Source organism: Populus trichocarpa, chromosome 6 (genome assembly GCF_000002775.5).
Source record: "Populus trichocarpa isolate Nisqually-1 chromosome 6, P.trichocarpa_v4.1, whole genome shotgun sequence".
Classification (NCBI taxonomy): domain Eukaryota; kingdom Viridiplantae; phylum Streptophyta; class Magnoliopsida; order Malpighiales; family Salicaceae; genus Populus; species Populus trichocarpa.
Genome location: NC_037290.2, coordinates 25,584,740 through 25,598,447, shown reverse-complemented (window position 1 = coordinate 25,598,447; position 13,708 = coordinate 25,584,740). Strand labels below are relative to the sequence as shown.

Sequence of the window (13,708 nt, the reverse complement as noted above, 5' to 3'; positions counted from 1 at the left end):
AGCTCAATCAAACATTATAGAGAGTCATCATGGCCGGGGGAGGAGCCCACATCAGCGAGTGAACAATGAAAAACAAAAGGCAAGAAAGATGTCCACAACATGACAACAACTCTTGTCATGCTAGGAGTTCTCCCGCCAATGGTCCCACCTAGAAGTAGGAGGTTTACTATTTCAATCCAACAAAGAGAAATTTCCTAAAGCTGCAGGCTGCTAAGACACAAAGTTGTTTTCAATCAAGGTGAAAGGATGGTTTAGCATCTTTTAGAATTTGTGATAAGAAATTGGGTACCTCATTCGTATAGATTTGTCTACCTTTTGAAATGGCCATGCTTGCCCAAACAACATCTTCATATTCATGTTGGAGGAAGATGAACCAGGCAAGAAAAAAATTCCTAAATGTAAAAGTAGATTTGGGAAATTTTTGATGAAGAATGTGCTAAATTATCCCTAGAATCAATAATTAATACGTGAAAACAGTTCCATCACACTGAGTAGGAGACTAAGAGCTAGTTTTTCTACTACTGCAAAAGAAAAGGTATGGAATATCATGTCCCCAATATTTTGCTTGATCTTAAAGCTGCAAGTCTATAGAGTTATCAGGTGAAAGAAATCCCATAAAAATAAACTTATACTAGTCATAGTTGTCTGATTAAGAATCCGAGTTATTAGATTATCGGATGATGTCGGATCATTTCTAAAATCATTTCATTTCAATATATTTTCTTTTAAAATAAAATCATGTTATTTTAGATATAAAAAACTTCAGGTTATAGATTGGCCTACTAGATCATTCAGGTTTAACGGGGTCAATATCTAAATCAATTTAAAATGAAACTCATCTCGAGTCAATTTCCAAGTCAACAAGTCATTGGGTCAATTTGTTAGGTTATGTCGAGTTTAATAACTATAATACCATTAGCCACCTACTATGAAGATGTCTCGTGTTTATGATCTATGTCATATGACAACTTTTGTTTTTTGGACCAACCATGTAAAATAAAATTTAATTGTTTGCTTTAATCGTTATTTTCAGACTAAATGGATTTCTAGATAAATCATAGCAAAGAGCAACCATCGTTAACATTCAAATTTATAATCTTTATTGGCATTCATGGATGCATAACAAAGCGCAATTATGGGTAAAGAGTTTGCTTAATCAACTCATTAGATGTGATTGAGAGATAAAAGCTTATAAACTCCATCTTAACTCTGTTAACAATTAAAAGCAACATAGATATCTGTGATTAGAAAAAAACAGAAATGTGTAGTGAATAATACAAATAATTCAAAAACCAAACAAGAAATCAAGTGTTTCATGCAAAGACCATTCCCAACATTGTGATGTTACTCTCGTGTTATACCCAGACTGGAAGTTGTAGAACTATTGAAATACATCTGGCACCTTAGCATCTTACCAATCCTTCTACAGTTCAAGTGAGATGGGAATTTCCTTCTTACTGAAGGTTGATTATGCTGGATGTTTTAATTTATCTTCAACTAGTTCGATACAACGATATAGAACAAGCTCAATAGGATTAAGAGAACATACTGTGTCCATTACTAATGGATCATGATCATCCTTGTTCTCTGCCATGATGCCAGCCACAAGGGCTCGAAGTGGTAGGAGCCATTCGTTGAATGCTTTCTCTAAATTTTTCTTGGAGAGAACTCCAGTGTAGTTGGTTTTCCCTGTTTCATTGACAATATTTACAGTAAGATCGTGACAGCAACAAAACAAAATTAAACTTTAGAATTGCTTGTATATATATCAAGGCAAACAGAGTTTATAGCAGAGAAAATCCAAAACTGGGGGTTTGACTCAAGACAGCTAGAATTTATAAGTTGGGAAGATATCTTGGTTCACTTAAATGAATTGAAATCATTTAAACATCTGTCATATTTGTAAGGTCTACTACATGATTTCCATTTCATCATTTACATTGTTCTACATGAACTTCAATTAGTCAGAGAGCAAACCTCCTTTAACCCTCCATATGCAAGATGAATTATGAGGTTCACACAACAGGCTCAAGCTATGATTTTCATCAAGCCATGAGTTCAGCTACTTGGATATCTGAGACTTCAAATCAGTTTCATAGTTTCTCATATGTTACCAATATACATCTCTTAAAATTAACAGGATCATTACTAGATCAGAACCTTGGTATTTTTCCAAATAAAAATGACAGAAAAATTGCTATGCAGTTTAGGAATGACACAAATGAAGAAAACAAAATGATTTGCATTTAACGCATCCTGGACATTTTCTGTTTTAACTTATGAAAAATTGTAAACTACTATATTTTTACCTGCTGATTCTGTCATCAAAATAAATCTGTACAGGTTGAGGGCAGCTAGAACCTGCAGGGCATAGTACCAAATAAAAGTTGGAAAAGATTCAATCTCTGTAGAAGTCCATACATTGCTATATAAAACATTAAAATTGGAGCCGGGAAGAGGAAAAGCCATAGGATTTTATGCAAAGAGACTACAACATAATAAAAATGATTGAGAAGGTAAGGCATACCGCATCACCATGCTCAGGAAAGGATGGAGGTCCTCCCTTTGGAGGCCTGAAAACTAGCTCTACCAATTCAAGGGCACGAGCAACCCATAGTGGTGCAGCTTTATTTGCTTGCTTTTCTTCGTCTTTCCCTGTTGCTGTTCTTTGGAAACCTTCCTTATACAAATCGCTTCTAACAAGATCTAAAAGAAGTGCAGTCTGTATTGTTGCAACAAATATTTCAGATGATGGGAGTTTTGCATCTTGTTTGAATAGATGTTGAAGCTCTTAAATCATGTAAACCAGCTTGCAAGAGTTTACCATAGGAGAAGACATGCTATTTGTAATCAAAGCTTGAAATATTTCAAACCTCTGAGAAGTTGGAATATCAGCGAGTACCTGATTTAATTTGGCAGAGTGATATGAGGACTCCTAATGTAAGAAGTGCATCTAAGTAGAGAAGCAGGGAGAATAACAAACCAGTCATAAAAAAGAAGAGGATTTCAAGAACCAGTTCATTCCATTTTTCAAAAATGGAGCAAAACTTAAATGAAAACATCAACAATTTCCCGGCATTATCCAGGCACTTGGGAGAGAGCCTAAACAGTAGAGGTCTGTATGTTTACTTGCTGTGTTCTAAACCCTTACCCTTTTCAATGCTTCGAAGGCGTTCTTTCTTAGCACGGTATCTGGTGTATACATGATGACCATTGTAATAGCCTGAAATATTAATTTTGATCATTAGAAAGGAGAGAGCAGATATAGATGTACAAACACAGAAGGAAGGAGGGTACCTGCAAAGCAGCATAGAGATTAGGCATATATATAGAGCAGTCAGTGTCTTCGTCATTGCAGTTTCTTGCGATATTTCCATCAGTAATGCAAAGCAAGAAGTCAATGGCATGTTTCTTTAATTCCCAGGGGAAATCGACAAATGAGAATATGTACTTTAACATGCCTACGGCTTGCCACCTCTCAGTTTGGTTACTTAGAATTTCATCCTTGACAGTTGACACATCCCCCCCAGCAGCCCGAGCAACATTAACAGAGATATGACCCCAGATCACTGCAACAACAGAGTAAGAAAGACTAAACGATTGAGGTAAAAACTAAGGGTTTCTTTTTCTACAGATACGAGGTAAAACTAACGTAATCATTAATGGAACACAAATAATTACAAGGACAAGCGTGTGTTTTTGGAAAATACAGACCTGAAATTGCTGCACCATGTTTGATGTAGGATAAACACCTCATATAATCATCCTCCTCTTCTGTGCATTTCATGATTACAATTAAAATGTAAGCGTTAAAGGAAATCAAAGGAAAAAAGGTTACAATGATTAGAACTAAAACATACGGGTTCAATTAAATTGAAGGAAAAATTCACAATTAATACTGGCTTGCAAATTTTAAGATGTGAAGGACAACATATAGTAACCTTGTAGACTTTACCTGCAACAAAAGTGCGAGTCATTTCATCAACATCAGATCCAGTTATTAAACCGAGATATGATAAACCACAAAATGGGAAGAATTCTGACAGCCGTGACACCAGGGGAAGGCATCTTGGAATTTCACATCCTAAGACAAGAGAAAGAAGAGCCTGCAGCATATCAAGGGTGCAACTTATTCATGCAGTCCTATCCATACGAAACAATAAAATAACCATACAGACAGGAAAAGGAAACATGAAGCAAAATATAGAGTAGTGACGTTAACTTAAATATCCACCAACAACATGAACTTAACTAGCAATAGCACAAAATTACAAGCCTGGTATAAAAGGAAATATTTATCTAACTAAACACTACTGATTTCCATTTGAACACAGGAGTGCCAACCATGATTTGTAAAATGTATGAACTAAGTACATCTCGAAGCTTTTCAAGTACTCTGCCCTCCTGCAACCACAATAAAGTAGGTTAGTGAAGATTAGCAGGGTTGGATACTCAATTTACTCAAGGAAAAGGAAAACAGAACAGGAAACAGGCATACCAATTTTGCACAAATTGCTCGTATAGAATCAGCAATTCCTAAGGCTCTGATAAACAAATTCATACATTCTGTATCCCTGGCACTGAACTCTGAACACACAGCCTTCAAAACATTTAGGATGACAGGAACTGCAACTTTTACTTGCTCGAAGTGGCGCCTCTGTATGGCAAGCAATACTGTTAAGAAAAAAAAAAAAAGAGAATGTCAGCATCGTAAATTCAATAAGGTTAGCAGCAAGCATAAGAATAGTAAAAACACCCACAACCATAGCTTTACTCAATTACGTTTTTCCACTATGTCCCAAAAGAGAGTAAACTTGAATAAATAAATAAAATAATGAATTGCTAAACTATCTTCTGCAAGAATTGACCCCTCAATTTGGCACACATCGTTCATTGTAACTAGGACCTAAGCCCACAGTTCATAAATACAATAGAAGAGCAGCAATGACATGATATTATAAGCAAAATAAAAGGCAAAATAAAAAACCAGACTTCACCGGAACAGGTTGTTTCATGGATAACATGCAGATGTACAAAATGGTGCAATGACACGATATTATAAGTGGAAACACTTAGCCAGAACAAATTATTTCATGAATGACCTGCGTATATGAGGAGACCTTAGCACATCAGAAATGGCATTTATTTCATAAAAAAAATACCCTCAACTTTCTTTCTTAAAAACAACCTTTTGAGATCCCACTTAGAAGAGGAGCAACAAAGTCATATGCATGAACCATCCCATTCCACGAATCTAATGCCTGATCCAATGAAAACCAATCACTATTAGTGGTAAACTAAAATCATTAGTGACAACACGCACCATCATACTAACTAACTTATAGTATAAAACCAGGGCCATAAATAAATCCATGATAAACATTAAGCAAGCTGTAATATCACGATATTAAGCGAATGGATTATGAATCTGCTATTCAGAAGTAAATCACATGATTATCAAACACTAATCCTAATTCAGCCATAAACACATTTAAAACACAAAGCACCTCACAAAGAATGGGAAGCATATCCCGTGGACTACAGTTTTCAATGAAAAAATCAATAATACTATCAGCAATCCTCAAGCACTCATTCGACAATCCTGCAAACTTCGATACTGCCTTCGGTAATTCAAATGATAACGCATCAATAACCGCCTACAAATACCAAAGAAAAAAAAATCATACACAAAAATAAACTTTCAACAACAACAAAAACAATATAAATAATTAAAATAGCTACCAAAAAACCTGATCTAGCGACGGAGAAAGCAAAAATTTATGAGTTTCGGAGAGAACTTCAACTGCATTGCCCTGTTCATCACTGTCTTCATGATTCGATACAGCAGAATCGGAAACTGAATCTATAAAATCTACCAGCTCTGCTACTGATTTCTCATCTCCACTTTCAATCAACTAAAATAACAATAATAATGATAATAATAATCAATTTTTATTAAATAAAACTCTATTTAACTTCAAATTAACAGTAACAAGTAAGTTAATTAATCTCTAGTAACTAAAGCAACCAGTTCGTTCACATAAAAACGCAGCGTTTTGAATAGCAGTATAGAATATTCGATTAGTTTCCATAAGAAATGGAGAGTTTTGGGTTTTCTAGGCAAACAAACAGATTAGTAAAGAATTTTCTAGGAAAAATAAAGAGAGAGAGACTTACAGTGGAGCAAGATGAGAGTTTCTCGTGAAGATGAAGAACTAGAGGATTCTTAGTGGTCGTAGAGGAGGAGGAGGAGGAGGGTTCGTGATGCTCACTGGTTTCTGTTGCCATGGTGTGCGTCAATGCAACAAATTTTGAAAAATTATCATTAAAAAGGGCGAATAAAAAATTGGATGGATGGATTAGCAATTCATGAAAGAAAAAGGACTCAATTAAACATTGTTTAAATTAGAAGTACTCACCATTCTCTTCCCAACAAATTGTTAACACCCAACTATATCCAAACACACCCTCTGCCTCTTTCTTTTCTCTTCCTCCCTCTCTCTAACGCAACCACCAAAAAGCTTCAGTCCTCCATCACTCTCTCCGTACACCTCACCTTCTCATCACCGTCTGATCCCATCATGGAACCAGACGTGAGCATAGAAACCTTCTCCATGATCCGAATCGCCATCCTCCCAATCGGCAAAATCCCTCACCAAACCCTACGTGACTATTACTCAATGTTCCTTCACCAACACACAATCCCACTCTCGTCAATCTCTTCCTTCTACACTGAAGAACAAAAATCACCATTCACTAACCAACCTTGGGATACCGGTTCGCTCCGGTTCAAATTCATTCTCGGCGGTTCGCCGCCCAGTCCTTGGGAAGATTTCCAGTCAAATCGTAAGATCTTGGCTGTTATTGGTGTTTGTCATTGTCCGTTATCGCCCGATCTTGATTCAGTTATCGAAGAGTTTAATGGAGTTTGTAAAGGTTACGCTTCTGCGCGTGTTACTCGCTGTTTCGGTTTTTTGCCTTGTGATTCTCAGGTTAGTTAGCTGGTTTTTGTTTGGTATTTTAGTAATTTTGTATTTATTAATTGGATTTGGAATTGTATTAGGTTTTAATTTTTCGATTATGATTGAACTAAATGCGAAGGAAGGAATGATAATTGCAGCTTTTTTTTTGCTTTTCATTTCTAAGAGAATGAAATGTGACGCAATGGTTTCGTGTTTATTGGATTAGGCAGTAGAAGATTTATGTATGCTTGTGGATTTTAAGTGATTTTTTAATTTAATGTGATTTAGTTTCCTAACTAGGAGGATATGATCGCGCAAAAAATGAGACATTTCTGTTCTTGATTTTGTAAATTGATCCTTTTTATTATTATTGTTATGGAATTGAAATTGAATAAAACCAAAATATGAAGCTGATTTGGAAGTGGATTCGGAACTGGAATCGTATTTTGCATGTGCAGTTTCAATTTCAAAATCAAATGTTACCTTATGGTTTTGATTTGAATGATCTAAAAGTGATTTTTGTTTAAATGGTATTACCAAGCAATTGTCTTCCAGATTTGGGTGATCATTGATTTAATTGTTTTGTTACAGTTAGAGGATGGTGGTAAAAAGGGGGATAATTTGAGATTGTTTCCACCAGCAGATCGTCAAACGCAGGAGATGCATTTGCAGACAATGATGCAAGAGATAGCAGCTTCATTGTTGATGGAATTTGAGAAGTATGTTTTTCAAGCGGAATCTTCTGGAACTATACTCAAGACGCCTTTGGATTCGCAAGCTAGTTTAAGCTCAGAGGAGGTTTATTTTTAGGTGTCCTAAGGATTTTGAATCCGGAATTTTTGTATCGAAAGTTTTAAGTTTGCAATGGGATGCCATGTATTTGTACCTTGTAGGTTGATGGTTTTGGTTCCTGTCAAAATTTCAGGTGATCAAGGCAAAAAAGCGAAGGCTTGGTCGTGTGCAAAAGACTATAGGGGATTATTGTTTATTGGCAGGATCACCTGTTGATGCCAATGCTCACTATTCTACTGCATTGGAACTAGCCAGACTGACTACGGATTACTTCTGGTATGCTGGAGCATTGGAGGGTAGCATTTGTGCCTTACTGGTGTGTGCATCTTTTGAATTAAATGATAAAATGACTTTCATGTCAAATGCATCCTTTTGTTGGTCTATGAATATGGTCATGTTGCCCATATGTCTAATGTCTTTGGCTTGCCATGCAGTTATGCAATTACTTATCTTCCCTTTTTTCTTGTTATCAGATAGACCCGATAAGCCAAATCAATCCAGCTTTAGAGGATGAAGTTAGGTACCGGTACAACAGTGTGATATTGCATTACAAGAAGTCATTTATACAAGAGAGTGCCCAGAGGTAATTCTCTCTCATTTTTGTTGTTGGATTATCTTTTTAAATCTCCTTTTTCTGAATCGACGTGAAATAGTTCTTCAAAAATCAAAATTGTTGGTTTGGTATGCTCGTAAGTGAAACTCTGAGTTTCTCACAATAGCATACATGTTTTTTCAATCTCTCTAATCTTGTTCTATGAATCACATGTATAAAATATAAATTTCTAGGCGTGCTTCCCTAATAACTGCAATTATATTATATTTATCCATATATTAGTAGGTTTATTTTCACTCTTTAATTAATCATATTAAGTGCAAATTTCTCGTAATATTTTGGATGCAGGGTTTCACCTTTAAGCTTTGAACTTGAAGCAAATTTGAAATTGGCAAGATATCTTTGCAGGTAAATATTTTTTTCTCAACTTTATTACATTGTAAGAAGATATGCACAAGAGAGATCTTAAAATAAGACGCTGAAGCTTCTGTTTCTTGAAAGCAATTTTGTAGTAATGGTACTTGTTTTTGCAGAAGAGAACTGGCTAAGGAAGCAGTAGAGTTGTTGACAAGTGCTGCAGATGGTGCAAAATCTTTGATCGATGCCACTGATAGACTCATATTATATGTTGAAATAGCTCGTTTATTTGGAACTCTTGGTTACCAGAGGAAAGCTGCCTTTTTTTCTAGGCAGGTCGCTCAGTTGTATCTGCAACAAGACAACAAATTGGCTGCTATTAGTGCTTTGCAAGTTTTGGCATTGACCACCAAAGCATATTGTGTTCAGAGCAGAGCATCAATCTCTGATAATTCTCATATCAACGTGAGTATACAAGCCATGTGAAAAATTGAAACCATATGTATTGGTTGCTGGGCTGTTTGTACTGTTTGCTGGCTGTAGGGTGTAGTCTTGTATTGTGGTTTCCTCTGGGTTAACTACATTATTTCCCCAAACTAATCTATCTAGTTCTGCATAGAAACATGTGGAAGCACTCTCAATTTATAAGAAGAAAAAGGCTGCATAATAAGTACATAAAGTCCTCATATAACGTGATTTGCTAGTTAAGTCGTTTAGCATTGTCTCAAGAGGATCAGGATCAAATCTGGCTGAAAAAGAGGAAAGAAGAATTAAACTTTTCATATAGCCCAAACAATGGGTGAAAGAAATGTGATTTAGTGTATCTTGCATCCTTTAAACTTTTTAACTTTCATTGATTTTTTCTTTTTGATAGGAGGTTGGATCAAGTCATGCTGATAGTGGGAAAATGCATCACCAGTCAGTAGTTTCTTTATTTGAGTCTCAATGGAGCACGCTCCAAATGGTTGTGCTGAGGGAGATACTGCTATCTGCTGTTCGTGCAGGAGATCCTCTTGCTGCTTGGAGTGCTGCTGCTCGGCTTCTAAGGTCATATTACCCTCTAATCACACCTGTTGGACAAAATGGCCTTGCTCGTGCACTTGCTAATTCATCTGAGAGGTTGCCTTATGGGACTCGATCCAGTGATCCTGCCTTACCTTTTGTAAGGTGTTTAGCTTCATCCTTGGAATCTTAGCCATCTTTCCTTACCAAGCAGCTTAGTGGTAAATGTATTATGGGTCCTTTCATTTTTTGTCCATTGTTGTTTGGGTGTTCGAAGAATATGTCTAAGAACTTATAGCAGATGGTCCTGTATTTACTGAATTGGTCAACAAAAGGCTGCTTTTGGAGTCTCATTTTTTCTTTTCACGTCAGTTTTAGAAGTTGGTAATCATTGTTCAATTGATCTGTTTATTTATTTCAGGCTGTATTCTTTTCCTCTACATTCCTCTCAAATGGACATTGTTAAACGCAATCCAGCAAGAGAAGATTGGTGGGCTGGATCTGCTCCTTCAGGGCCTTTTATTTATACACCATTTAGCAAAGGGGAACCAAATGATAGCAGCAAGAAGGAGCTGATTTGGATTGTTGGAGAACCAGTCCAGATTTTAGTGGAGTTGGCAAACCCATGTGGCTTTAATTTAAAGGTTGATAGTATATACTTATCAGTGCATTCAGGAAATTTGGATCCTTTTCCCATCAGTGTAGATCTCCCTCCTAATTCATCGAAGGTGATCACCTTATCTGGAATCCCAACTTCAGTGGGGCTAGTGATGCTTCCAGGGTGCATTGTTCATTGTTTTGGTGTTATTACTGAACACCTCTTCAGGGATGTAGATAATTTGCTCCATGGTGCAGCAGAAGGACTTGTGCTTTCTGACCCATTCAGATCTTGTGGTTCTCTAAGGTTGAAAAATGTACCTGTCCCAAATATTTCTGTTGTACCACCACTGCCTTTGCTAGTTTCACATTTTGTAGGGGGTGATGGTGCCATAATTTTATATGAAGGTGAGATACGTGACATCTATATTAGTCTGGCTAATGCAGGCACTGTTCCAGTTGAACAGGCACATATTTCACTCTCAGGAAAAAACCAAGATTCTGTTCTCTCAATTCCATATGAAACTCTAAATTCTGTTCTTCCTTTAAAACCTGGTGCCGAGGTGATCCTACCTGTGACCTTGAAGGCCTGGAAGCTCGGGTTAGTGGACCTTGATAATGCTTCTGGAAGCATGGGAAGGCAGTTGAAGGACAGTAGTAGCCCCTCGCTGCTGATTCATTATGCGGGTAATTTTCATTACGTGCATCCCCCCCAGCTTTTGATATTTAATTCTGCAGACTTAGAACAAAAGGGGAAAGCCATTGGCTAACAGAAACTCTTTTTGTTTATCTATTTTTTGTTCTAGCCATATTATCTTACGTGAAATAATCCTGTGGGTTCTCCCCTTCTAAGATTTATTATATCATAAAACTATAGTTTAGGCCTGCAGTAGGTTAAAGCTTATGCTTTTTCTTTGTTAGGTTGTTTTTAGACTATTCAAGGAATGTGGCAGTCAGGTGTCTGTTTGTGAATTATTTAAACATATGAAATAATTGTTATCTGAGTTTTAGCTCGTTGGTAGTCATTGCCACTTAAGTTAAGAGTCCAGCCTGTTTCAATTCACTCTTAATCTTTGAAATTAAAAAAAAGAAAGGACTTAGAGTTTTCAGTCAGTTGAACCCTTGATTTGGCTCCTATATTTTTTATTATCAGTTTGAGTCTGGCCTGAGTTCTTGATGGTCTTGTCTAGCCATCCTTCACTTTCACAGCATTTGAATCTGCACTTGATATATGTCTATTGTTGAGAATTGACTTTGTTATTATTTTTTATATTTGTTCTACTGATAGTTTGAAAATCTCCTTTTGAAACTCTTTATTTCCATGTTCCCCTAGCATTAGTATTCTGAACGTCACAGCAGCATTTGAGTTAAAAAATTTCTATTTTCTTTGCTCAGGGCCGTTAACAGATTGTGAAGATCCTCCAAAAGGATCTGCTGTGCCTCCTGGTAGACGCTTGGTTGTCCCCTTGAACATATGTGTTTTGCAAGGTTTGTCTTTTGTAAAGGCTCGTTTGCTGTCGATGGAAATTCCTGCTCATGTTGGTGAAAATCTTCCAAAACCAGTTTATGTGGAGAATAGTGCTAGTAAAGAAGCTAATGTTTCTGAAACAAAGATGGATGGATTGGTAAAGATTGATCCTTTCAGGGGAAGTTGGGGACTGCGATTTCTGGAACTAGAATTGTCTAATCCAACTGATGTTGTGTTTGAAATCAGTGTCTCTGTCCAGGTGGATAGCACTGATGACAAGCTTACTGTTGGTCAAGATGCTACTGTATATGGTTATCCAAAAACAAGAATCGATAGGGATTTCTCTGCTAGGGTATTAATACCACTGGAGCATTTTAAATTACCTATCCTTGATGGTTCTTTTTTCATGAAGGATTTTAAGCCTGATGAGGCTGCTGGCAGCAGAAATTCAAGCTTTTCAGAAAAGAGTGCCAAGGCTGAACTAAAAGCTTCTATTAATAATCTGATATCCAGGATAAAGGTCCGATGGCAATCAGGCCGGAACAGCTCTGGAGAATTAAATACCAAGGATGCCATACAGTCTGCGCTTAAGACATCTGCTATGGACGTGCTGCTACCAGATCCATTGACATTTGGCTTCAGGCTTGTTAGAAACAATCTCTCACAAGAATCCAATGACTCTAGGCCTAAAGGTTCTGTTTTGGCACATGACATGACTCCCATGGAAGTTCTGGTTCGCAATAACACCAAGGAAATGATCAGGATGAGTCTTAGTATTACATGCAGGGATGTGGCTGGAGAGAATTGCGTTGAGGATACCAAGGCTACTGTCTTGTGGTCTGGTAAGATTTTCTTGTGTTGATGGATGTTATTTTTCATTTTATTTCTGCTGATTTCCACTACTCGCAATTTTCATGTAGCATCCATTTGTTTCGCTCATAAAATATCCTTTTGCATTCAAAGAGTTCAGTTCTGCCCACCTTCTCCACTTCATTTTGATTTTCTTGGTAATTAGCATAATCTGTGTTTGGCCTCCCATCATTACTTGCTCAGGTGGAGAACAAACTCTTCATATTACTAATACCATGACAAATATAATCGATGACTTCGTGCTTGCTGTGGTTTTTTGGTAGGTGTTCTGAATGGAATAACCATAGAGGCTCCTCCCCTTAAAGAATCTAAGCATTCTTTCTCTTTGTATTTCCTTGTACCTGGGGAGTACACTCTAGTAGCTGCTGCTGTGGTTGAAGATGCTAATGACATCCTCAGGGCTCGTGCGAAAACCAATTCACCTGATGAACCAATATTCTGTCGCGGCCCCCCATTCCGTGTCCGTGTCATTGGGACGGCATGACCATTATGCCTTGACCATAATGATGAATGAACTTATGCTGGATTGTACAGCCAAGGAGAGTGCTGCTCGACAGTAAAATGCAGAGGGTTTGGTAGCATCACTGCGATTTACAGTCTATTCAAATCTTGTTGTTCTATCCTAATTCATATCTTAGTCAATTTGATTAGTGTGTATTTGTCATTTGTATGTGCTTGTAAATCCGCCGTTCAATCATACCACGAAATGGTACTCTCTATAAAAGATGATTGGTTCCGTTTATTTCGGCTATGCGATCTGTCTTAACACCATGGTTATCGAACTTGCTCGGCTTGATGAGATTGATTTAGAGTAAGACTTGAGCCGGGTTTGTTTTTGAACCACTTGAGGAGATGATATGGTTGTAATTTGGGTGACTTTACGAGTCTACCTGCAGGTGAAATGAATGATTTTTTTTTTTTTTTAAATGAAGTTTTTGGTTTTTTTTAATAAAAAAAACAAAAATTGTCTAAATTAACTTTTTTTACTAAAAATTGCTTAAAATTAGGTAAGCCAAGCCTCAACTAGCCCAATCAAAACTGTGGGCCTACTTGAGCTTCGGAGCAGGTTAGGATTTTCGAACTCAAAGGCTGGTTGAATTGGGTCTT

At 37.0% G+C, this 13,708-nt stretch overlaps 2 protein-coding genes across 2 annotated transcripts; one reads left to right on the top strand and one right to left on the bottom strand.

Moving 5' to 3' along the window:
- Positions 1-1,219: 1,219 nt before the first annotated feature.
- On the bottom strand, positions 1,220-6,344 carry LOC7468667 (aberrant root formation protein 4). Its single transcript, XM_024604774.2, has 14 exons — positions 6,178-6,344; positions 5,751-5,915; positions 5,508-5,657; positions 5,189-5,261; positions 4,499-4,674; positions 4,345-4,404; positions 3,956-4,106; positions 3,715-3,774; positions 3,298-3,569; positions 3,152-3,223; positions 2,825-2,902; positions 2,528-2,722; positions 2,310-2,361; positions 1,220-1,689 (listed from the first exon to the last, which is right to left on the bottom strand). The coding sequence occupies exons 1-14, from the start codon at positions 6,286-6,288 to the stop codon at positions 1,469-1,471; spliced, it is 1,836 nt and encodes a 611-aa protein (XP_024460542.1). The 5' UTR covers positions 6,289-6,344; the 3' UTR covers positions 1,220-1,468.
- Positions 6,345-6,457: 113 nt separating this feature from the next.
- Positions 6,458-13,343, top strand: LOC7468663 (trafficking protein particle complex II-specific subunit 120 homolog). Its single transcript, XM_002309617.4, has 10 exons — positions 6,458-6,992; positions 7,554-7,760; positions 7,888-8,070; positions 8,228-8,337; positions 8,656-8,715; positions 8,841-9,129; positions 9,539-9,831; positions 10,088-10,950; positions 11,659-12,573; positions 12,865-13,343. Exons 1-10 carry the CDS (start codon positions 6,582-6,584, stop codon positions 13,083-13,085), a joined length of 3,552 nt encoding a protein of 1,183 aa, XP_002309653.2. The 5' UTR covers positions 6,458-6,581; the 3' UTR covers positions 13,086-13,343.
- Positions 13,344-13,708: the final 365 nt, after the last annotated feature.